The sequence below is a fragment of the Podarcis muralis genome, chromosome 9, assembly GCF_964188315.1.
Source record: "Podarcis muralis chromosome 9, rPodMur119.hap1.1, whole genome shotgun sequence".
In the NCBI taxonomy this organism is placed as follows: Eukaryota; Metazoa; Chordata; class Lepidosauria; order Squamata; family Lacertidae; genus Podarcis; species Podarcis muralis.
In genome coordinates this window covers 5,090,717-5,115,558 of record NC_135663.1, presented here as the reverse complement: position 1 = coordinate 5,115,558, position 24,842 = coordinate 5,090,717, and the positions used below count along the sequence as shown (strand labels likewise).

At 48.9% G+C, this 24,842-nt stretch overlaps 1 protein-coding gene across 2 annotated transcripts in view; it reads right to left on the bottom strand.

Moving 5' to 3' along the window:
• GFRA4 (GDNF family receptor alpha 4) overlaps positions 1-24,842 on the bottom strand; it is a 131,456-nt gene that overhangs the window by 31,971 nt on the left and 74,643 nt on the right. Inside the window, exon 2 of one of the 2 annotated variants that reach the window (XM_028744249.2) lies at positions 12,024-12,299. In XM_028744249.2, coding sequence (XP_028600082.1) covers positions 12,024-12,299 — 276 coding nt within the window. Of the gene's footprint in view, positions 1-12,023; positions 12,303-24,842 lie in introns of both variants that reach the window. The other variant, XM_028744247.2, reaches the window with a different exon arrangement.

The following is a 24,842-nucleotide window of genomic DNA, read 5'->3' as shown; positions in this document are numbered from 1 at the left end:
AGCAGTTCGAAAGCACGTCAAAGTGCAAGTAGATAAATAGGTACCGCTCCGGCGGGAAGGTAAACGGCGTTTCCATGCGCTGCTCTGGTTCGCCAGAAGCGGCTTAGTCATGCTGGCCACATGACCCGGAAGCTGTACGCTGGCTCCCTTGGCCAATAAAGCAAGATGAGCGCAGCAACCCCAGAGTCGGTCACGACTGGACCTAATGGTCAGGGGTCCCTTTACCTTTTACCTTTATCTGCAGCTGTTAGCAACAAGATGCACACAGACAGTTCACCTTTTGGAACAGGGATAGGAAACCCTTTCCCTCAGCCTGCAGGATGCATTCCCTCCTGGACAAAGTCCCTGGCAACCATGTGCCAGGGGAAGCTGGAGACAGAAACAAAAATGGGCACAGTACTTGCAATTTCCCGCTTGTGTGCAAACGCACATGCACACAGCTCTGGGAACCTGGAAGTGAAGCCCAGGAGTGGGAGGCAGCCTGGAGAGTCCTTGTGTCTCACGAGGAGACCCTCCCCAGAGCCCGAGAGGATGTCTGGGGAAGGTCTCCTCGTGAGCTGAAGGCGCAGTGGGGCTTTGTTGAGGCTGCCCAGTTGATGCACGGGGAACTGACTGCTGAGCTACCTCACACACCAGCTGTTAGGCGGGGAGGCTGAGCAGCCTCAACAAAGACCCCCTGTCCCTCTGGCTTGCGAGGGCCCGGGCTATCTGAAAGGCTGTATTCCCTCCTATGAACCTGCCTGGGTTTTGAGATCTTCAGGGGAAGCCCTTCTTTTGGTCCCACCACTCCCACAGGCATGGTCGGTGGGGACTCAGGAGAGGACCTTCTTGGTGGTGGCTCCCAGACAAGTTTGGCTCTTCCTCCTTAGAGAAGCCAGACTGGCTCCCTCCTTGTTGCGCTTCCATCGGCAGCTGAAGACCTTGTTCCAGCAGGTTTTTGGGAACTGACTGCTTTTAATGGAAGGGCTGGTAATTATTTGTATGTTTTAAACACACACACACACACACACACACACAGTAAAGGAAAAGGTACCCCTGACCGTTAGGTCCAGTCACAGATGACTATGGGGTTGCGGTGCTCATCTCGCTCTTTAGGCCGAGGGAGCTGGAGTTTGTCCGCAGACAGCTGGCAAATCCCCCCCCCCCCAGCTGGTCATGTGGCCAGCATGACTAAGTTGCTTCTGGCAAAACCAGAGCAGCGCACGGAAACACGTTTACCTTCCCGCCGGAGTGGTACCTATTTATTTACTTGCACTTTGACATGCTTTCGAACTGCTAGGTTGGCAGGAGCAGGGACCGAGCAACGGGAGCTCACCCCGTCACGGGGATTCGAACCACCGACCTTCTGATCGGGAAGCCCTAGGCTCTGTGGTTTAACCCACAGTGCCACTCGCTTCCCCTAAAATGTGTGTGTGTGTATATATATATATATATTTGCTTTCGTAGATTTTCACGGGTATAGGAATGCAGGTTTTGGTGTCCTCGGGTGTCTTCCTAGACACCCCAACTTTTACACGGGAAGACACCCGAGGACACCAAAACCTGCATATATATATATATATATATATATATATATATATATATATGTATGTATAGTTTTCATTTGATCAATGATTACTTTTTAAATTACTGTTTTGTCTATGTTTTTAGCGATTCTTGTTTATATCTGTAAGCCACCTTGAATTCCATCAGAGAAAAAGGTGGGGTATAAATAAATTAAAAATAGTAATAGTAATAGGGTTGCCAAATTTCAAAAAGTGGAAATATGGACACAGAAGTTTGCAAAAACACACACACACACACACACACACAGTTTTTGAGCTTTTTTTTGGGGGGGGGGGGATTTGCCAAAATATAGACTTCTGACAAGGGTTGCCTTACACCAAGATTTTCCCGGACATTTCAGCGATTTTCATCTGGGCCCTGCTTCCAATGCCTGATTCTGGCTATGTGTGGGAGATTCAGGGTGTATGGCAACCCTTAATAGTAACAACAACAACAGCAACAGGGATGGAGGCATAATTAGAGGAAAACAGCAGTTTAAAACAACAGCAGACATATGAGCAAAGCAGGGATGGGGAGACCCTGAGGGGGTTGTTGTTTTAAAAATGTAAACCACCTCATTTTTAACAAGGAGAAATAGCACCGCAACATAACATTTCATAGGAAACTGCAGGATGGACGTGGCTTGTGCCTAATGTTGTGTAGCCACCACTTCCCAAAAGAGCTTTGGGATCATGCTGGATGCAAAGGGAGTGGGAGGGTGCTCAGAGACTGAGTCCAGAGGGGAAGACCCCTCCCCCCAATACGCATCCTCTTGCTCGGATGAGGACAATTGCCTATGTAACGACGGCGGCCACTTTTTGTCCTCAGACAATTTCACTGGCGCTTGCAAATGTGCGGGTTCCCGAAATGCAATCTTTGCTTTTATTCGGCGTTGAGTAAATAATACGCTCCACAAATTCCCAGGACAAGGGCTTTGATAATTGATTGTATAAATGGCTTCTTGGAAGCCTTTACGGCCTCTGGAGGGTTCGCGCCTGTGAAAGACGAGGCTTTGCAAACAAGCCGGCATTGTCTCGGCTCCCTTCCTCTGATACTCATCCATCAATCCTACGTTTGGGGGACAAGGCGGAGGGCAATTTCTAAGAGAAACAACTCCTGGAGACCCAGTTCTCATGCCGGAGAAAGATTGGGAGGAATCGCAGGAGGCCAAAGCGGAGCCGGCTGCAGAATCATTTTTAATAAGAGAAGCCGTCAAAAGGGGGATGTGCTAGGATGCCAGAAGAAAGGGCATCTTGGCGGATATTATTTTTTGTTGCCATCAGGTTGCGGGTCCACGTTGGGGGCAGGAATCTGGCATCAGTCTCTCGGAACTGCTCTCGGCTTCATTCGACCACCATGAATCACGTTTGCTGGGCTGCGCTGCTGTTTTCCCAGTCCAGAGAGGCCAGATTGGCTGCAGCGTCCTGCCGTGTGTCTGCCCACTGATTGCCTTTCAAGCTTCAAGGCTTTGCGATGGGGTCGTGTTGGTGCCGTTGCAGCGAACACGATGGGGGCAAGGAGCTCAGGGGTTGGTCAAGCGCTCTGCACACAAAGTCACCTCCTGCGTTTGACCTCCAGGTAGGACTGGGAAAAACTCTCCGCCTGAAACCTTGGAGAGCAGCTGCCAGTCAGAGTAGGCAATGCTAGAGAAGATGGACTGTTGGTCTGACTGTATAAGGCTGCTTCCTATGTATTCCTAACTCATTATGACAGCCGCCATAGGCAAGGTCTCTGCAGCCACAGCACGTGCTGTGATTCTCTAGCGGTTTGACTGCACCCTCGGAGGTGCACTCCATTGTCTCTTGAGACAGACGGATGTCAACAAATAGCCAAGGAGAGTCCCCAAATGCAGGCAGCTGTGTGTGTGGGTTTTGTGCGTGTGTGTGTTTGGAAGTAATATGCCTCTTGTCTTTGTCCATGGAGTTTTCTTGGCAGGGATACTGGAGTGGCTTGCCTGTTCCTCCTCCAGGTGGATCACGTTTGGTCAAAACTCTCCACTATGACCTGTCCATCTTGGGTGGCCCTGCACGGCATAGTTCATAGCTTCTCTGAGTAATTCAAGCCCCTTTGCCACGGCAAGGCAATGATCCATGAAGGAGATAGTTTTTGAATTCTGGTGCTGGAGGAGATTCTTGAGAGTCCCATGGACTGCAAGAAGATCAAACCTATTCATTCTGAAGGGAATCAGCCCTGAGTGCTCACTGGAAGGACAGATCCTGAAGCTGAGGCTCCAAGACTTTGGCCACCTCATGAGAAGAGAAGACTCCCTGGAAAAGACCCTGATGTTGGGAAAGATGGAGGGCACAAGGAGAAGGGGACGACAGAGGACCAGATAGTGGGACAGTGTTCTCGAAGCTACCAGCATGAGTTTGACCAAACTGCGGGAGGCAGTGGAAGACAGGAGTGCCTGGCGTGCTCTGGTCCAGGGGGTCACGAAGAGGCGGACACGGCTAAACGACTAAACAACAACAATGTATGGAAATAATAGTACCGGGGCGGAGGAAGGAGGGTGCGTTGGGGGCAACCTGCCCCCGGTGTCACCACTGAGGGGGGTGACAAAATGCTGGGCGGCGCTCACCGTGGGGTCTGCAGCGCCCCCAAGCCACGTGTCTCTCCTAGGAGTGACGTAGTGGCTTGGGCACCCGCAGGCTCCGCACTGCCGCAAACGGTCCGCCACTGCCTCCCCCTCAGTTGTAGGACGGCTGAGTGGGAGGAGGCAGGCAGACTCCTTGGAGGCCCCACGGAGCCGCCCGACTGGCTTGCTCCGCTGCTGAATAGTACCCTCTAGTCTGCCCTGTCCAGACCCCACCTGGAGTCCTGTGTTCAGTTATGGGCACCAAGATTTAAGGATGATATTGAGAAGTTGGAACATGCGCAGAAGAGGGAGTCTGGAAGCCAAGCCTTATGAGGAACGGTTGAGGGAACTGGGGCTGCTCAGCCTGGAGAAGAGAAAACAGAGAGGTGATAAAGGTAAAGGTAAAGGTACCCCTGCCCGTACGGGCCAGTCGTGTCCGACTCTAGGGTTGCGCGCTCATCTCACTCTAGAGGCCGGGGGCCAGCGCTGTCCGGAGACACTTCCTGGTCACGTGTCCAGCGTGACAAAGCTGCTCTGGCGAGCCAGCACCAGCGCAGCACACGGAAACGCCATTTACCTTCCCGCTATAAAGCGGTACCTATTTATCTACTTGCACTTATGGGTGCTTTCGAACTGCTAGGTGGGCAGGAGCTGGGACCGAACAACGGGAGCTCACCCCGCCGCGGGGATTCGAACCGCCGACCATACGATCGGCAAGCCCTAGGCACTGAGGTTTTACCCACAGCGCCACCCGGTCCCATAAGAGGTGATAGACGTCTTCAAATATCTGAAGGGCTTTCACATGGAAGATGGAGCAAGCAAGCTCTATAGCTTAGGACACAAAGCAATGGATTCAAGCCACAAGGAAGCAGATTCTCACTAAACTTCAGGTAGAACTTTCTGACAGTAAGAGCTGTTCGGAAGTAGAATGGACTCCCTTGAAACACCGTGAACTCTCCGTTGGAGGGCTTTAAGCAGATGTTGGAGGGCCATTTGTCAGGGATTCCTCAGTGGAGATTCCTTCATTGCAGAGGGTTGGACTAGATGAACCTTGGGATTCCTTCCAGTGCCACAATTCTATGATTCTATGAACCAAAAGAAGTTGAGAAGGCTGGCCTCTAAGCACCCGAGACTGGCATGCTCATTGATGTTGTTTTTGAGGGCAGTTTTCTCTTTCCCCTTAAAATAATAATAATTATGCACTGTGTCTGTGTGCGAAGTGAGAAGACTTCACTTGTAACAAGCACCAACAACGGGCAGCTCTCAGGAGCGTGAGAGAGGGAGTCTCCACCACTTCCTGCACTCACAGGAATGTCCAGCTGAAAACATCATGGGGCTTTCAGAAACTGCTGGCACCTGAGCGAGCTGCAGGATTCAGTCCACCAGATTTCTAGAAGGGCAGCCACAACCCCCCCCCCAGCCCCACCAAAGGTAGGAAAGCGCAACAATGTCAACACAACCTGCCGCCCTCCATCTATGAGAGTCCCACCAACATTTTCTCTCTCTTGCTGATTTTAAAATGCAATCTCTTTTCTCATTAATTGATGGAGAATAGTTAGAGGGGGAAACGCATCGCAGAGCACATTTTTGATGCAGTACCTGCTCAGAGTCTGGCAGTCCAACTCTTTTCACATGTTTGGCGATGTTTGGGTGCCAAAGACGGGTCTTTCTACCACCTAAGTAATCTTCCTCTCTCTCTCTCCCTCTCTTTCTCTCTCCGCCTCCCTCACATCGTAATTCATCCCCACTTTTTTCTTTCGTGGCCTCCCTACCTTTTCTTCCAGCCCCCAGTGGTGTTTTATTAATCCATCTATTTCCCAGCCTACGCTTGGGTGCCCTTGTTTTACTCCCGGTTTAATTTCCACGGAGCATAAAACACTCAGAGCCTTGACAAGGCAAGAGTTATGACTCCCAGAGTTAACGCTTTTATGAGGTCCCTTTAAAAACTCAATACTTGCCAAAAATTAGTGGCTTGGAGGAATAAAAAACAGTCCAAGGCTGTAATGCTCTAATTATCACACTTAAGAGCCCATTATAACAATTTTTGTACATGGGTGCGCCCTCGCTGGTCACACCAGGAGCGGAAATCATAACATTGGGAAGGTAGAGTCAATCTTCTGTGAGTCCTGGTAGATGGACAAGGAAACTGAATATGTGGGTAGAAGCAGAATATGTGGGTGCTCTGATTCTGCGCCCTTGTATTCCTGATCAGAAAACCAAGCCTTGCATGGATCCATGCACGTTGCTTTGCAAGCCCCAACTATCGGCTGATAGTCCGTGCAGGCACAAACTGGTCACCTGACCATGTCAGGTGATTGACAGATGGATGATCCCACCCATCAGTCAAACTTGGGCCTTGGGAGAATTTATGTGTCCCCCCCCAACCCAGGGTTGCATGACCCACTCTGAGAAACCTTGCTAGTTCTGTTGACATTGTGTCTGCTCATCTCAACGTTCCTTGGGTGTTTCTGTTGACCAGGAATGTCCAAATTCGCTGTGAAGTTTCACTTTAGGTACACAGGTTAGTCGCATTCTCAATCCTGGGGTCTCGAGCTTTGCCTAATCCCTGGGGAGTTTCTTCACCAGTTTCTGTGTCCCTAGTAGGACACCCCCTGTTGAGAAACTAGTGTCCCCCACAAACAGCCTGTAATGTGAGTTTTTTGGGGGGGACATGCTAGATACAGTGGTACCTCGGGTTAAGTACTTAATTCGTTCCGGAGGTCCGTTCTTAACTTGAAACTGTTCTTAACCTGAAGCACCACTTTAGCTAATGAGGCCTCCTGCTGTTGCCGCACCGCTGGAGCACAATTTCTGTTCTCACCCTGAAGCAAGGTTCTTAACCCGAGGTACTATTTCTGGGTTAGCGGAGTCTGTAACCTGAAGCGTATGTAACCTGAAGAGTATGTAACCCGAGATACCACTGTATTGACAAACTGATGCCTCTTGCATAGAGAAAGTCTATACTCTCCTTTCTCCTTCTGTGATGGAACTCCTATTTGGGGACTTCCCTGGCTTTTTTCTGGCCCACGTAGGACCAGTCTGGATAGTTGGCCTTGGTGAAAATTTGACATTTTCATCCCCCAAAAGTTTTTGATTTGAGTTTCTACTGAAATGAGGCTGCATTTTAATGTTGCATTTTCATCTTGTTTTTAAGTTGTATTTGAATCAATTGTTTTTATACCTGGTGTCAGCTGCTCTGAGCCCAGTCTTGGCTGGGGAGGGCGGGGTATAAATAAAATTTATTATTATTATTAACGAGGAAGTTCTCCTCCCTCTTTCCAGCTTTTAGACGGGCTCACCTATGAGCCAAAGTTAAGAGACATCCCAAGGAACGCGGAAGTCCTTCCAATCAGATCACACGATGACTTGATCATTTGCCAAGGAAGTCCACCGGCTCCACTAGGTGAACTGGAATCATGGCCATAAGACAAAGCAGAGGAAGGGGAACAGAAACAAGATTATATGCAGTCACCACTGGAAATGGTGTGTCAATCCATCTCATGGAGGAGAGGGCTATTGATGGCTACTAGTCTAAGGTTACTAGATTTGTTTCAATGAATCTGGGGACACTTTCCAACTTCAGTAGGAATGATAGGATTTTGTACAGGCACTGATTTGTAAATCCGGGGACTGTCCCCAGGAAACGGGGACATCTGGTAACCTTATACTAGCCACAATGGCTCTGTTTTGCCTCCACAGTCAGGAGCAGCGATGCTTCGGAGTTTCAGCTGCTGGAAGCCCGCAGGAGCAGAGAGGACTCTTGTGCTCAGATCCTGCTCACGGGTTTCCCCAAAGGCATCCAGCCGGCCACTTTGAGAACAGTTCCTCCATTCCCAAAGGTGGGTGGGTGGACTCTGAATCTCCTCCGTTCAACTGATGGCTCCTGAGCACCGCCGGTGCCCTCGGCTTTGCCCAGTCAGAAACTGCAGGAGGTTTCACCTTCCCATCCGCCTCCTTCCTCCTCTTGCCCTCCCCATTTCCTGCCTCCTCCTCCGGTTTCGAAAGGCCCACACTGAGCTCGAAAAGGGCTTTGAAGTGTTGTCATGCCAACCAGCCACCACAAGATGTGTGGCCCAGAACTACCGGCGAAGGTCACTGAGAACAACATCAGACAACATCTGAAAAAGCCAGGAGGGATGCGTTCCGTTTGGAGACTCGCAACAATGGTTTCTGCGCCACCTCCCCTTTCAACAGAAAAACTCTGCTGTGGTCTGAGGGGGGTGTCAGATTGATGAATGATGGGGGCCACCGTCCTCTACGGAATCCTTCGGTTTGTCTGCATATTTGTGGGGTGCTCTGCTGACGTTTCCCATTTGCCCCAAAGTTGCGGGGGGAGAAAGTCTTTATGAGAATAAAAGACTGATTATTTCAACACACAGGCTTTCATCTCCGTCACAGCTATGACAGCGAGCACCGCACAGCCAGTGTGTTGATTTATTTAAAATCCTTGGCTCTGCTAATGTTTTTTTCCTTCTCCACCAAGGTACATAATAAACCAAAGATGGCAGGAGGGTTAGGCATACAGCAGTGGGCTTCAATAGACTCTTCTTGTCCAGCAAGGAAACCAAAATGGAAAAGGAAATGCTATTTTGCATGATGGGAAAGGGTACTTGCCACAGACGTGCTTCTGCACGCTTTTGCAAAATTGTGCACGGACATTCTGCCAAAAACCAGGACATTGTAATCATAGAATTGTAAAGTTCAAGAGTCCAACCTGCTGAAATCCTATCAGTTTTGAGGAGGGCTTTTTGGAAAACTCCAGACTGCGAAGGACCATAGAGCCTTGCATGGAAATGTTCCCAGTTTCAATTCTTGTCATCTTTAGGCAGGGCTGGGACAGTTCTGTTGACTGCATATGCTAATTTATATGCATAGATACAAATTTGCCCTGAGGGATAGTTCAGGCAATAAATGAGGTTCCCAAGCTGGTACCTCCTAACACACCACAGCATCCAGCCAGCCCTGGACACAGCCATAGAATCATAGGATTTTGGAGCTGGAAGGGACTTGTGAAGTCATCTATCCCACCCTCTGCTCAAGGTACCTTCTAAATGTACCTTTTGTGGCTTAGGGCCCTTGTATCTACGGGACCGCCTCTCCTGGTCTGCCCCACAGAGGACCTTCAGGTCTATGAATAACCATAGTTTAGAGGTCCAGGGCCCTAAGGAAGTCAGACTATCCTCCACCAGGGCCCAGGGCCTTCTCAGTGATGGCTCCGACCTGGTGGAATGCTCTGTCCCAGGAGACCAGGGCCCCACAGCATTTAACCTCCTTCCGTCGGACCTGTAATACAGAGCTATTCTGCCTGGCCCTTAATTTGAATTCAGCCTGATCTTTTATTTCCCTTCTCTTCCCTCCCCTTCCCCTTTTATGAATTTCGGTTCTGTTTGCATTGCAGTGAGAAGCTACCAGATCCGTACTTTCTAAAACAATATGGAAAACCAAAATACCCTGTTCTTTGAAATCCTCACTTCTCTGAATTTTGCAATGCAGTTCTCCGCTGCCACATAATATGTGCAGAAAGGCATATCTTAGGGGTGTGTGTGTGTGTGTCCACAAACACAAATATTTTAGTGAAAGTAACACACACAGATGCATGGAGGAGAGGGGTATTGACGGCTACTAGCCTCAATGTCTATGGTCTGCCTCCACAATTGAAGGCAACTGTAAAGGGAATTGGGGGTTGCTTGTGCGTAAGGGGGTTGCTGCTCTGGGCAACGTTGTCTGGCTAAACCTTTCCCTGGCTGGACAGCCCTTTCTCCGTGGCTGTGTCAGTCACTGGCAGAATCCGTCAGTGGGCATTTCCTGAACTTCTTCCAACATAGAAGCTCTTTGACGCCAAGTCTCCTCCTAGCCTCCCTGCGCGGAAGTCTTCTGCGCAGAGTGGGCGTGGCCAGCGGAGGTCCTGGGCTCTCCCCGCTGGTCTCTGTGGAAGAGTCTTGGAGCCATCTCTCCGAAGTCCTTCCCTGCTCCGCTTTCTTCCTGGTGTCACGCCGATTTCCTTCCCCAAAGGAAGTGTTCTCTCTCTCCCTGCTGGTTCCTTCTCCTGCATCGTTGGGGAGCCTTACCTCCACTCTTGGCTCCGATGGCAGTTCCCTGACAGCAACAATGCTTCTGAACAGCAGTTGCTGGAAGCCACAGGAGGGGAGAGCGATCTTGTGTTCGAATCCTGCTTGTGGGTTTCCTACAGGCACCTGAGAACAGGATACTGGGCCTGGTGGGACATTGGCTTGATGCAACAGACTCTTCTTACATTCTTATTATATAGGGGGGAAACTACTCGCAAAAAGGACTCCATGTACACTAGGCAAAATAGCATTAAAAATTGCCGATGGATTTTCACGGGGAGCTTGAAAAGGAATTCGCAAACTGAACTGAAGATTGGAAAAACGCGGAACAGAGAGAAGCAGATCCGTCTGTCCCTAGAGTCCACACACTGGGCAGAACTCCTTCTCTGGACTCTGGGAGGCGTGGAGGTGACAGGGCCCTGCTGCCAGGATCGTGACCTTCCACCCCTCCACTCGTAGAGAAGGACATCCGTGAGGGCCTCTTTGCTCAGTGGCAATGTGACATGGAAGGGAGACATCACAGAGAGCTGGGAGGGAGCCAGAAGGGGAATAAACGTCTGAATGAATGCCAAGGGCAGCCTCTTGTTTAATAGCATGCGTTTAATTAGCCTGTGTGCTTGTTTAATTTGTTATTTGACACTTCAAACGCAGAGGAGATCAATGGTGACAAACTCTCTGTTGAGGGCAGCAGAGTCGGGACGGAAGTGAGATCAGGGGGAAACGGCTCCCTTTGGTCAGGATCCAAAGCACCTCGGTAATGGATGGAACATCAATCGTGCAGCCCACTTCTCACACCAAAGTAGCACCACGGGGTACGGCCACACGACCTGCATGTAATTGGTGCTTTCCTGTGTCGCCAAGGCAATGAGTAGCTAACTACGAGGAAGTAGATTTCACCAGGGGCTGCAACCTGACAGCGTACAGGCAAGCCTACCCAGATATTTAGAAAGTTTAGTAAAGGTAAAGGGACCCCTGGCCATTAGGTCCAGTCGTGCCAACTCTGGGGATATGGCGCTCATCTCGCTTTATTGGCCGAGGGAGCCAGCGTACAGCTTCCAGGTCATGTGGCCAGCATGACTAAGCCGCTTCTGACAAACCAGAGCAGCGCATGGAAACACTGTTTACCTTCCCGCCAGAGCGGTACCTATTTATCTACTTGCACTTTGATGTGCTTTCGAACTGCTAGGTTGGCAGGAGTAGGGACCGAGGAATGGTAGCTCACCCCGTCGCGGGGATTCGAACTGCCAACCTTCTGATCGGCAAGTCTTAGGCTCTGTGGTTTAATCCACAGAGCCACCCATGCCCCTACAGACTACCTTACACTGCGTTTAAAACCAGAATTGCATTTGGGTAGAAACTGTTTCTCAGGCGGCTAGTCCTAATCCTAATAACCCTGTACCCTCTTCCAGAAGGCAGAAACTGAAAGAGATCATTTCCGGGGTGCGCACTATCCTGCGCTATCTCTGCAGCTTTCTTATGGCACCTGGAAGCATAGATTTGGCCCAAGGTGGGAAGAGTGCACCCAATTATTCTCTCCGCAGTCTTTACAACCCTGGACAGAACTGTTTTTCCCCTGACCTTGCAGCTCCCAAACCAGACACACAGACCATAAGTTAATACACTCTCCACAGTACAATGGTAAAATGCCATCAACAGGTCCTTTGAGAGATTGTTTTTCCAGCGGATTCTCAGAAAATATAACCTTTGCTGTGGTCTCTTTATCAGGTCTTTACTGTTTTCTCCCCAGACGGGAGTCCTCCCCACCCTCCTTTGCCCCCAAACAGCCTACACCTTCCCCAAGCTGCCTGCTACGTCACGGAGCCACGCCGACTCACCTTCCATCAAGGTGTGGTGGATGCTCCAGTAGACGCTGAGGCAGTGCTTCTCCTTCTTCATGCCCCGTTTGCACTTGCAGCCGTAGAGCTGGCTGGACAGAAGGGCTGTCACCGTGTTCTGACACTGGCTCTTAGCGTCCGGACCCAGCTTGTTGGCGCCGTTGCCAGCAATGCATTGCCGGAGGGTCCGGAATTTGGAGCTGCAGCTGGGGTCATTGGTGCAGGATTCGCCAGCCTGCAGGCAGTCCCGGGCCGAGCTGGCCACATCGGTCATCCCTTCTGGAGGAGAACAAGAGAGGAGGATGAGAACGTTCCCAAACTGGGCCTATCTTAGAGAGGTAAGAACGTAAGAATAGATTGCAGGGTCAGGCCAATGGCCCATCGATCCCAGCATCAAGTTCTCACGGAGGCCAACCAGAGGCCTGTGAGGAAACCCACAAGCAGGATGTGACCCCAGGAGCAACCGCCTGTCAGGAGCTTGTCCTGCACCCGAGTAGGACCCTGGTAGAGACACATGCCTGACTGGCATGTTCTCTCCCTCCTGGTCGATCGTTTGGGAGCTTCAAAAGCTTTCTTCAGCCCAAACATCACAGCGACCGATGCCAACAGACATTGGCACACTTAGGGATCCGCAGAGTTTGCGCACCTTGTGTGACAGACCTCAGCAACTCAGCATTTTGGCTAATCTACTTTATTTACACACGGAGCACTACAACATGGCTCCCCCTCTCTCTAGCATCAGACAGCAAAGAGAAAAAGAACAAAGGACAATAGTCCCACTTCACGGAACGCAGTAACACAAACATCCTGTCTCTGTCACTTCCCACTCTGTGGAGTCAAAACATATACCGTCATGTGAAAGACAACAATCCCATGACTGCAATCACGGAGCAGGAATTCTAACACCACCCCTCAGTTTCCAACAAGTGTTATCCCAGTACATTTCTGAGCACAATTCAAAGTGTTTCATGAAGAAGAACTTTCAACAACAACAACAACAACAACAACAACAACAACAACAACTTATTTGTATGTTGCCCAACTGACTGGGTTGCCCAAGCCACTCTGAGGGACTCCCAACACAGAATAGTAAAAACACAATATAACCTCAGACACTAAGAACTTCCCTGAACAGGGATGACTTCAGATTTCTTTTAAACATTACATAGCTGCTTGACATCTGTTGGGAGGGTGTTCCACAGGGAGGGCGCCACTACCGAGAAGGCCCTCTGCCTGGTTCTCTGTAACTTCACCTCTCGCAATGAGGGAACCGCCAAAAGGCCCTCTGAGCTGAATACTGGGGGTGGAGATGCTCCTTCAGGTATATTAGGGTAATTGTTCCTACCAGAGAAGAATAGCAGATGAAGTTGATGGACTATGCTGAAATGGTTAAAATGACCGGAAGAAACAGAAACCAGAAAGACCAAAATTTTAATAAGGAATGGGGGAAATTTATAACCATTGTAAACAGTTGAAATCGTTAGTAGGATTGGAATGTCACTTGTAGTTTAAGGGTGAATTCTGGACACAATGGAGATGTAAAAGATTTGGCTCATCATAAAAGATGCAGGAAGAAATGATTAATAATAGGACCCACAAAGGGGAGGGTGGAAGTCCAGGATATTCCTTGGAACCTGGTTTTTATGATTTATGTTTGATATATCGCTGTAAACTTTTTATCTGAAAAACCAAATAAATGTGTGTGTGTTTTTAAAAAAGGTAATTGTTCAATAACCTCCCACAACAAGTGGGGATTCTTAATATGTAAATCCCACAAATTAATTTAAAAATTGTGAGCATGGTTGACGTTTGGACGTGGAGAAGCTCCAGGGTTTGCCCAGGACACAGCTGAGAAGCGTCTGGCACAGCAACACAGGTGAAGCTAAAAGAGATGGTAAAAGATGTTCCTGAGATTGACAAGCAGTTAGAAGCCGGGGATAAGTGATAGTGTATTCGGGAAATATTTCAAAGCTGAATACAGAACGCTGACCTAGATGGACCTTGATCTGACCCAAGAAGGCAATCATTGCAGAATGTGCACTTGTCAAACTGCCCTGCAGGTACGAGCAGAATACGAATCATCATTCTGCAAAGTAGAACCTACCGGCTGCCCACTAAGAGAGACCCATTCGGCTCACATTTCCATGCTGGCCTGCTTAGTTCTCCCTCGCTGAAACAAGACGCAAATTGGGAGACACTTGTCCTTTGAAAGTCGCACACTGCTGAATTTTGCAATGCAGCTCTCAAGGAAAATGAAGCGTGGTCGAAAAGCAAGTGTCATTTTAGGCACGTCCAATTGATGTGCGATTGCTAACGTGCACTGGCGGAGGAAGGGAGTGTGGTGGGTGTGGCTCGCCCCGGATGTCATCCCTGAGGGGGGGTGACATCGCCTCCCCACTCCCCTGGGATGCTTGCTGTAGGCGGCGCCCCCCTTGGCACGTTCGCCCCGCAACTCCATTAAAATCTCCCATTAAAATCATCTAGCATCTGCAAAGTTCTGAGCTTGGGCTGTGTGGAAGGAGAGGAGATATCCAAGCTCAGGAAGAGGGGAGGAACAACTGGGAAGAGTTTGCGCTTTACACGCAGGGAGAAGGAGGGTGTGATCCGAAAGGAAAGAAAGTCTAGCTGGGGAAATAGTTCTGCAGCTTGGAGGAGCTCAGAGGGCGGCAATGGAAGGCACTCATTCTGTGCAGGGCTGCTCTTGGGATGCTCTTGCTTCTATTTCCTGCTCTTTAGGGATGTCTCTGGTCAGTCTGCTTGAGCTATTCCATGCCCAGTGCTTTTGCTGGGGTTCTGCCACCTTTGCAGAGAAGCAGGAGCGTGTGGTTGTGTAGGATTCCTCCTCGGAAGCCAAAGACCATTTGTGGTCCTCCTGAGGCCTTTCTGATGAAAGGTTAATAATAATAATAATAATAATAATAATAATAATAATAATAATAATAACTTATTATTTGTACCCCACCCATCTGGCTGGGTTTCCCCAGCCACTCTGGGCGGCTTCCAACAAAGAATTAAAATACAGTAGTCTGTTAAACATTAAAAGCTTCCCTAAAGAGGGCTGCCTTCAGATGTATTCTGAATGTCAGGTAGTTGTTTATCTCTTTAACATCTGGTGGGAGGGCGTTCCACAGGGCGGGTGCCACTACCGAGAAGGCCCTCTGCCTGGTTCCCTGTAGCTTTGCTTCTCGCAATGAGGGAACTGACAGAAGGCTGTCGGCGCTGGACCTCAGTGTCCGGGCAGAACAATGGGGGTGGAGATGCTCCTTCAGGTATGGTTGAGACGGTTGTGAGATGTGAGATGAGTGAAGCAAAGCAGCCAGCCTGCAGATGGCTAACCCCACCCCCGGGTGCACAGAATGTGCGCCACTCCAGGTGCCGGAGCAGCTAGATGTGCCTCTGCCAACGTGCAGGTCCTTTGGGACCTGGAAGAAGGCAGAACAGGGGTGTCCTGGGTGCAGGGACTGAACCCAGGATCTTTTGCATGCAAAGAAGATGTCCTACTGCTCAGTCGCACCCTTCTCCACCAGAGATTTCAGAATCTCTGAAGGCTTTCGGAAAGGCAGTTCACAGCAACTGTTCCTCTCCACCACCAGCCCATGCCGATTACAAAGATTAGGAAAAAAATCCTCTTAAATATAGGGACAGCTGAATGCTAAACCTTAACCAGATTGCCCCAAGGAAGTTATGATACCCTCATCAGTGGAGACTACGAAGTGGGATTGTGTGTGTTGCATGTTTTTGGTATTGGGTTCCCTGCCTTGGGCTGCAGGGATTAGACTCAGATTAGTTTCCTAAAAATGGCAGCATAATTTTGGTGTGGGTTTGTGTGTGCTTGTTTATGGAATCTGCAGTTCCTTGACTCCTCCACAGCTGCTGGGAACTGGGCATCCATTTGTCTCAAGACGCAATGGAATGCACCTCTGGGGGTGAAGTCAAATCACTGCCTTAGCACCACCAAAGTGTCCTCCCTGGGGTGCAAGCCTGGGCAGGGTGTATGGAGGTACTAGGGATGCGGGTGGCGCTGTGGTCTAAACCACTGAGCCTCTTGGGCTTACCAATCAGAAAGTTGGCAGTTCGAATCACTGTGACAGGGTGAGCTCCCATTGCTCTGTCCCAGCTCTCTTATCGCTTTCAGGCCGAGGGAACCGCCATTTGTCCACAGACAGCTTTCTGGGTCATGTGCCCAGCATGACCTAACTGCTTCTGGCACAACAGAACACCGTGACGGAAACCAGAGCGCACGGAAACACCATTTACCTTCCTGCCACAGTGTTGCCTATTTATCTACTTGTACTGGTGTGCTTTCGAACTGCTAGGTTGGCAGGAGCTGGGACAGAGCAACAGGAGCTCACCCTGTTGTGGGGATTCGAACCGCTGACCTTCTGATCAGCAAGCCCAAGAGGCTCAGTGGTTTAGACCACAGCTCCACCTACATTAATAATAACAGTAACAATACATCCAAACCATACAAATGCAAAGCATTATTATTATTTTCCTGAAAATCTGGAATAAAAACAGCACCTTTGCAGGTGCGGTGATATGGAAGCAGCATGAATAATAAAATAAAATCTATTTTATTTATGCACTAAATATTGTTCTGAGCAACTCCACTTCTTCCAGCTGTGTTCAGAGGGAAAGAAGTGACCATTCAGTTGGCATATATCCTCCCGGGAGTGCACATTTCTGTTTCATGTTTAATAAATAACTGGTTTTAAATTAAACCGAGTGGCGTCTTATTTGTTTGCAATGTAGCAGAGCGGTGGCTTTCAAACTGTGGCCTGGGGGAGCTTGCGAGGCTGGGTCTGTTGTGATCAGGTGTTGTGAGCAAATCGCACTGCAAGACGGCTTGCTTTCACCTTCCAGTCTTCTCCTGCGATGGGCAAAGGATCTTGGAAAAGGAAAGAAGAGAAATTCAACTCAGCTGGCATTTGAAGCCAAACAGATCAAATTTGCACTTTCAGAAATGAAACGCAGCCCTCCTTTGAAATTCACACTTATCCAGTTTTTGCAATGCAGTTCTGCAGCCAACCAACATTTTCAAAAATGCATGCACTGGGTAAAAGTGCACATAAAACTGAATATATGTTTGTGAAAATGACACACGAAAATGCATCGTATTAGGAGAAGTTGCCAGGAAAAAATGTGTGTGTCGCCAAAGAGCTGCGTGCAAAAATGTGTTCATTAGGAGAAATTTGTGCTAGAATGCTGAATAATTTGCAGATTGCTGTAGAAAGGTAAAGTAAAGGTAAAGGGACCCCTGACCATTAGGTCCAGTCGTGACCGACTCTGGGGTTGCGATGCTCATCTCGCTTTATTGGCTGAGGGAGCTGACGTACAGCTTCCGGGTCATGTGGCCAGCATGACTAAGCTGCTTCTGGCGAACCAGAGCAGCGCACGGAAATGCCGTTTATCTTCCCGCCGGTGCTTTCAAACTGCTAAGTGGGCAGGAGCAGGGACCGAGCAATGGGAACTCACCCCATCGCGGGGATTCGAACCGCCGACCTTCTGATCGCCAAGTCCTAGTCTCTGTGGTTTAACCCACAGCGCCACCTGTGTCCCTTGTAGAAAGGTAAAGAACTTCATTTAAGATTGGACGAATGAAAAATGAAGAGACTTGAAATGGGCAGAGCTTTCTTTCCCTGATCTTGGATTTAAGAGCTCAGGAAACAAACACACCACAGTCACCGCTTGGCAGAACCACTGCCAGCCAAAGCCAGCCTGATAGGCTATATGGACCAGATGGTCTGAGACAATCAGCTTCACACAGAAGCACTATTCCTTTATTTGATTCATTGATATATTGGTTTTATGACTTGGATGGAGGAATTGAGGGGATGCTCAAAGAGTACCCATTAACGGTTCATCGTCATCCTGGATGAAAGAGTGACAAGTGGGATGCCACAGGGGTTCTGTCCTGGGACCGTTGTTGTTCAACATTAATTAATTAATGACTTGGATGAAGGATTTGAGGGGATGCTCATCCAATTTGCAGATGACACCAAACTGGGAAGGGTAGCTAATGCCACAGAAGACACAATCAGGATTCAAGAAAACCTTAGCAGATTGGAGAGCTAACAAACTGAATTTCAATAACAGCAAATGTCAGGTTCTGCACTTAGGCAAGAAGAACCAGCTGCACCAATATAAGATGGGGGACATCTGGCTTACTAGCAGTACATGTGAAAAGGATCTAGGGGTCTTTGTAGGCCACAAGCTGAACATGAGTCAACAGGGTGATGCAATAGCAACCCCCCAAAAGACCCTAATACTATTCAGTTGTTGTTGTTTAGTTGTTTAGTTGTGTCCAACTCTTTGTGACCCCATGGACCAGAGCACGCCAGGCACTCCCGTCTTCCACTGCCTCCTGCAGTTTGGTCAAACTCATGCTGGTAGCTTCGAGAACACCATCTCGTTCTCTGTCATCCCCTTCTCCCACCATCTCGTTCTCTGTCATCCCCTTCTCCTTGTGCCCTCCATCTTTCCCAATATCAGGTTCTTTTCCAGGGAGTCTTCTCTTCTCTTGAGGTGGCCAAAGTCTTGGAGCCTCAGCTTTAGGATCTGTCCTTCCAGTGAGCACTCAGGGCTGATTTCCTTCAGAATGGATCAGTTTGATCTTCTTGCAGTCCATGGGACTCTCAAGAGTCTCCTCCAGCACCAGAATTCAAAGTATCGATTCTTCAGCGATCAGCCTTCTTTATGGTCCAGCTCTCACTTCCATACATCACTACTGGGAAAACCTAGGCTGCATCTACAGATGTCTAGTGTCCAGATCAAGGGAAGTCATAGGACCACTCTATTCTGCCATGGTCAGAGCACACCCGGAATACTGTGTTGTGTTCTGGGCACCACAATTTAAGGAGGGTGTTGACAAGCTGGAGTGTGAGCAGAGGAGAACGACTGAGATGAGCAAGGGTCTGGAAACCAAGCCTTATGAGGAAAGATTGAACGAGCTGGGTATGTTTAATCTGGAAAAGAGGAGACTGAGAAGAGATATGATAGCCTTTAGAGGCAGATGCTGGTGACTGGTAATAATAATAATAATAATAATAATAATAATAATAATAATAATAATTTATTATTTATACCCCACCCATCTGGCTGGGTTTCCCCAGCCACTCCAGGTGGCTTCCAACAAAATATTGAAATACAATAGTCTGTCAAACATTAAAAGCTTCCCTAAAGAGGGCTGCCTTCAGATGTCTTCTAAAATTCTGGTAGTTGTTTTTCTCTTTGACATTTGGTGGGAGGGAGTTCCACAGGGTGGGTCGCACAACACAGTGCCTCTGGGGTGCCACAAAAGGTGCTGCAACTATGTTGTAGAATGGAAGGTGAGAGGCGGGGGCAAGAACTGAATTTTGGCATCACATGGGCCACAGCTGAAATTTGAAGCATCAAGGCCTGCTACTGTAGCTGTCTTCAAATATCTCAACAGCTGTCACATGGAAGATGACATTTCTCCTCTTCCAGAGGGTAGGACCCAAACTTCTTTTTCAAAAACGATTTCACCAAATATGGAGCAAGCTTGTTTTCTCCTACTCTGGTGGGTAGAACTCGAACCCAAGGCTTCATGTTACAAGAAAGGAGATGCTGACTAAACATCAGGGAAAACTTTGTGACCGTAAGAGGTGTCTGACAATGGAACAAACTCCCACAAGAGTTGGTGGACTCCATTTCCTTGGAGGGTTTTAAGAAGAGGCTGGATGGCCATCTGTCACACATGTTTTTGTTGAGATTCCTGCGTTTCAGGGGGTTGGACTAGATGACCCTCGGGGTCCCTTCCAACTCTACAATCCTATGATTTCCATGAATGTCATTTATATACTGCTTCATATTTCAACAGAAACTTCTTAGCCAGCGGAAGGGTAGCCTTAGGTCCTCCAGAGGAAATTGCACTCCAACTCCTACAAGCCCCAACCAGCAAGACTAATAGTCAGGAATGATGGGAGTTGTAGTTCAGCAAGATCTGGGGTGCCACAGGCTCCCCACACTTGCTCTAAGCAGTTTACCTATCCCAAAATAATAATATCTCTCTAGGTAGGTATACGAAATACAATACAAATTGCACATTGCAACGTCTAATGATCATAATTCCACATTTAAAGCGACGTAATTATTAGGCAACGATAAATATTTTTAAACAGTGTTCCTAAGTAAAATAAATAAGGAACACAAAAGCAGCTCACATCGAGATACAAAGCCAAAGTGCAGGATAATTATAGGATCTGCAGAATCGCATAAATATTACAAAAAACACACACATGTAAGAGTACAGTTGCCAAAGTCATTCAGATACCCCAGGGGGAAGGAATCCCAGGCTCAGCCACTGAATGTGGCCCTCAAAACTATTCTAGTTGGCCCTCAAAACTCTCCCCAGGCCACAGACCCTTCTTTACACCTTCCTTGAGTGTTTCTGCTTGGCTGGAAAGGTGGCGGTGAACTCAGACAACACCTCTTGCTTCTCCAGATGAAGGACAGAGGAGGTTGCATGAGTGGGCGTAGGACTACAATTTGCATTTCATGCTCCACCCACATTTGCCTCTGACCCCACCCACCATTGCCCTGTGACCCTCAGAAGTTGGGAAACCACAGGAGGGGAGAGGGCTCTTGTGCACAGACCCTGCTTGGGGGGTTTCTCACAGGTGTGCAGCAGAATCCGGATTCAAGATGGATTGGAGAACTGGGCCCAAACTAACAAAATAGATTGCAACAGGGACAAATGTCAGGTTCTGAACTTAGGCAGGAAGAACCAGATGCACAAACATAAGATAGAAAACATCTGCCTTGCCAGTAGTACGTGTGAAAAAGGATCTCTGGGTCTTAGTGGACCACAAGCTCAACATGAGTCAACAGGGTGATGTGGCTGCAAAAAAACTAATGCTATTCTATTCTGCATTAATAGAATTCTAGCGTCCAGATCAAGGGAAGTCATAGTCCGGCTCTATTCTGCCTTGGTTAGACCACACTTGGAATACTGTGTCCAATTCTGGGCACCACAATTTAAGAAGGATGTTGACAAGCTGGAAGGTGTGCAGAGGAGGGTGACTGAGATGATCAAGGGTCTGGAAACCAAGCCTGATGAGGAACAGTTGAGGGAGTTGGGAATGTTTAGCCTGGAAAAGAAGAGACTGAGAGTATATACGATAGCCATCTTCAAATATCTCAAGGGCTGTCACAAGGAAGAAGGAACAAGCTTGTTTTCTCCTGCTCTGTGTGATGGCCTGGGACTTGGGCTCGGACTCTGAACCAGAGGAGTCTCAGTCTGCACTGGATCCTTTGCCTCAGACGTCATCTGAACCAAGCCTGGGGTCTGATCCTGAAGAGTCCCAGTCTGCACAGGTTCCCCTGCAACAAGCACCAGCTGGGCCGAGTCAGGGGCCTGAGCCTGCCCTGGCTCCAGATGCAGGGATGACCTCATTGCCTTCAGCTGGGCCATCACTCACAGCTGCTCCACTACCGGTTGGGTCAGGGGAGGCTGAGGCGGCCTCTGGGTCTAGTAACCCATCGACGTCTCCCGAGCTGCAGAGACTCAGGTCTGAGAGAAGGAGAGACCTGAGTACTTGCAGGAGGAATGTTTGCCTTCGGGCGAAACAGGGAGGTGAGTCGCCGGGGGATCAGGACCAGCTGCTACCCCGACAAAGATAAAAGGCTGCCGGACCCCGCCCCAGGTTGCGGGAGCAACATTGCTGTATGCCAGATCCTGCCTGAGATCCTGTACCTGTCCTTGCCTGGTGTCCTGCCTGGTGTCCTGCCTTGGCCCTGTCGGACTGAGTCCTAGCGGAACCTTCAGATTCTGGACTGGTCCTGGACCATGTCTCACGGGTTACCCCCGGGCCCAACACACTCTGGAGGGCTTCAAGTTGCAAGAAAGGAGATTCTGACTAAATATCAGGAAGAACTTTCTGACAGTAAGAGCCGTTTGCCAGTGGAATGGACTCCCACGAAAGGTGGTGGACTCTCCTTCCTTGGTGGTTTTTAAGCAGAGATTGGATGGCCATTTGTCATGGATGCTTTAGCCAAGATTCCTGCATTGCAGAGGGTTGGACTAGATGGCCCTTGGGGGTCCCTCGCAACTCTATGATTCTAGATGACAGGCCACTGTGAGAACAGTATGCTGGGCTCAATGGGCCAGTGGCTTGATCCAGCATGCTCTTATTACATTCCACCCCAGATCATGCTCGAGAACCCTCCACAATCCCAAAGCATTTCTCAGGCAGAGCACCCAGCCTCTGAAAGGGTTGCCCAGAGGAAGAACATTTGGAAACTGCTGCAGTCGCTCTCAGATTTCTGCTGGGGTCCCTCCGCCAGCCACACAGGTGGGCTGAGGCTCAAAGACCACTCTTGTGGGTGGCAGGAATCAGGCTTAACTAAGACACTGCCTCTGATCTTTGGAAAGGGAGCTCAGTGGATATGTTTGTAGGCGTCGGGCAGCATATATAAAGAAAGCATGAAAGGCTGAGAGTCTGAGGTTGGAGATGTATTGACAAATGAAACCCACTAATGGTGCCCTCTGGCCAAGAGCTTTGCTTCGGCAGAGAGAGCAGCAGGGCTGATATTTACCACCCTGCATGCTGATGCTTTATATTTATGTTGGAATTAAACGCTTCAGGCAACATGAACTGCAGTGTTCCAAATGCCCCGTCCTTTTATTTGGATGGGGGGAGGGATTCCACCCCTCCAAGCAAAGCAATTGATAGGATTTTTACTGGTTGGAACCATCCCTGGTATGGTTGTGCCTCTAGGTTCACACCTAGAAGACCAAAGTGATATGGCAGGTAGAAACAGAACAGGTGAAGTTTCTCCATTAAGGTGCCTCTGAGTTGGGAAGCCCTTATTTTAAAAGAAGGACTGAAAGATGTTGTTGTTCTTTAGTTGTTTAGTCGTGTCCGACTCTTCGTGACCCCATGGACCAGAGCACGCTAGGCATTCCTGTCCTCCACTGCCTCCCACAGTTTGGTCAAACTCATGCTGGTAGCTTCGAGAAGACTGTCCAACCATCTTGTCCTCTGTCATCCCCTTCTCCTTGTGCCCTCCATCTTTCCCAACATCAGGGTCTTTTCCAGGGAGTCACCTCATGAGGTGGCCAAAGGATTGGAGCCTCAGCTTCAGGATCTCTCCTTCCAGTGAGCACTCAGGGCTGATTTCCTTCAGAATGGATAGGTTTGATCTTCTTGCAGTCCATGGGACTCTCAAGAGTCTCCTCCAGCACCAGAATTCAAAAGCATCCATTCTTCGGCAATCAGCCTTCTTTATGGTCCAGCTGCCCGGGTTCAATTCCTGGAGCTTCTAGGTAGGGCCAAGGAAGACTCCTCACTGATGAGCCCTGTGAGCTGTTGACAATAAACTTGGACTGTGCCTATAGGTAAAGCAAAGGTAAGGGACCCCTGGACAGTTAAGTCCAGTCAAAGGTGACTATGGGGTTGCAGCACTCATCTCACTTTCAAAAACATTAAAAACAAAACAAAAAAACAACCAAAACTAAAACCAAACGAACAGTTGATTAAAATATAAGTTAGAATACAGCTTAAAATGCAGCCTCATTTTAATTGGTAGCCCATAGATCAAAGCCATAAGGGGAGAAAATGTCAAATATTCACCGGAGCCAGCTATCCAGGCTGGTCCTACATGGGCCAGCAACAAGAGCCGAGGGAAAATTTATATACAAAATCCCATATACAGCGGTGCCCCACAAGACGAATGCCTCGCAAGACGGAAAACCCACTAGACGAAAGGGTTTTCCGTTTTTGAGTTGCTTCGCAAGACGGTTTTCCCTATGGGCTTGCTTCGCAAGAAGAAAACGTCTTGCTAGTCTTGCGATTTCCCCCCCGCTCCCCCCTTTTTCTAAGCCGCTAAGCCGCTAATAGCCTTTTAGCAGCTAAGCCGCTAAGCCTTTAATAGCTGCTAAGCCGCTAAGCCGCTAATAGCGCTAAGCCGCTAAGCCGCTAATAGGGTTGCTTCGCAAGACGAAAAAATCGCTAGACGAAGAGAATCGCGGAACGGATTCTTTTCGTCTTGCGAGGCACCACTGTAAGGGGTTCCATCGAAAGACCTAGATCAGTGTTACCTCCCCCTCATATTTTATTCAAGTTGGCACCCCTGGACTGGGATGGTGGAGGAGAACAGCCTTCCTTCCTTCCTTCCTTCCTTCCTTCCTTCCTTCCTTCCTTCCTTCCTTCCTTCCTTCCTTCCTTCCTTCCTTCCTTCCTTCCTTCCTTCCTCCTCCCTCCCTCCCTCCCTCCCTCCCTCCCTCCCTCTCTTTCTTTCTTTCTTTCTTTCTTTCTTTCTTTCTTTCTTTCTTTGAATGTTGTCCTCTGCACTGACTCGTCATTTTCCCCTTCTGTTTTTAATTAGAAAGCTCCTGCCTTTGACAATGGTTTCCCAGCTTCCTGCGATGGAGAAATGAGCAGCCTACTTTCTAATGAGCTCAGTTACTAGAGGATTGCAATAGTAGTGTGGAGAATCTGAGAGACAGTCTTATTCAGTGCCTGGAGTGTTAGACTAGGTCCTCCGGGGAGGCCAGGGTTCAGCTTCTCTCTCATCTGGTGAGCTTAGTGGATGACCCTGGTCTGGTCTCACACTCTCAGCATAACCTGCCTCACAGGGTTTTTGTGAGGAGGAGAAGATTGCTTCTTCGCAAGGTTTTATCCATGTTCCTGTGTGCACTGGGGAAGGAGATGGGGAGGAAAGGCACAAGTGAAACAAAACAGACTCAAGCTCCTTTTATTGTTTTACAAAGCCCCGAACATGGACCAATGGAGAACCACTGATATTTCAGATCCACTTCAGAAAAAAAGATGAGAGGTTAATTCAGAACTCCAGGTT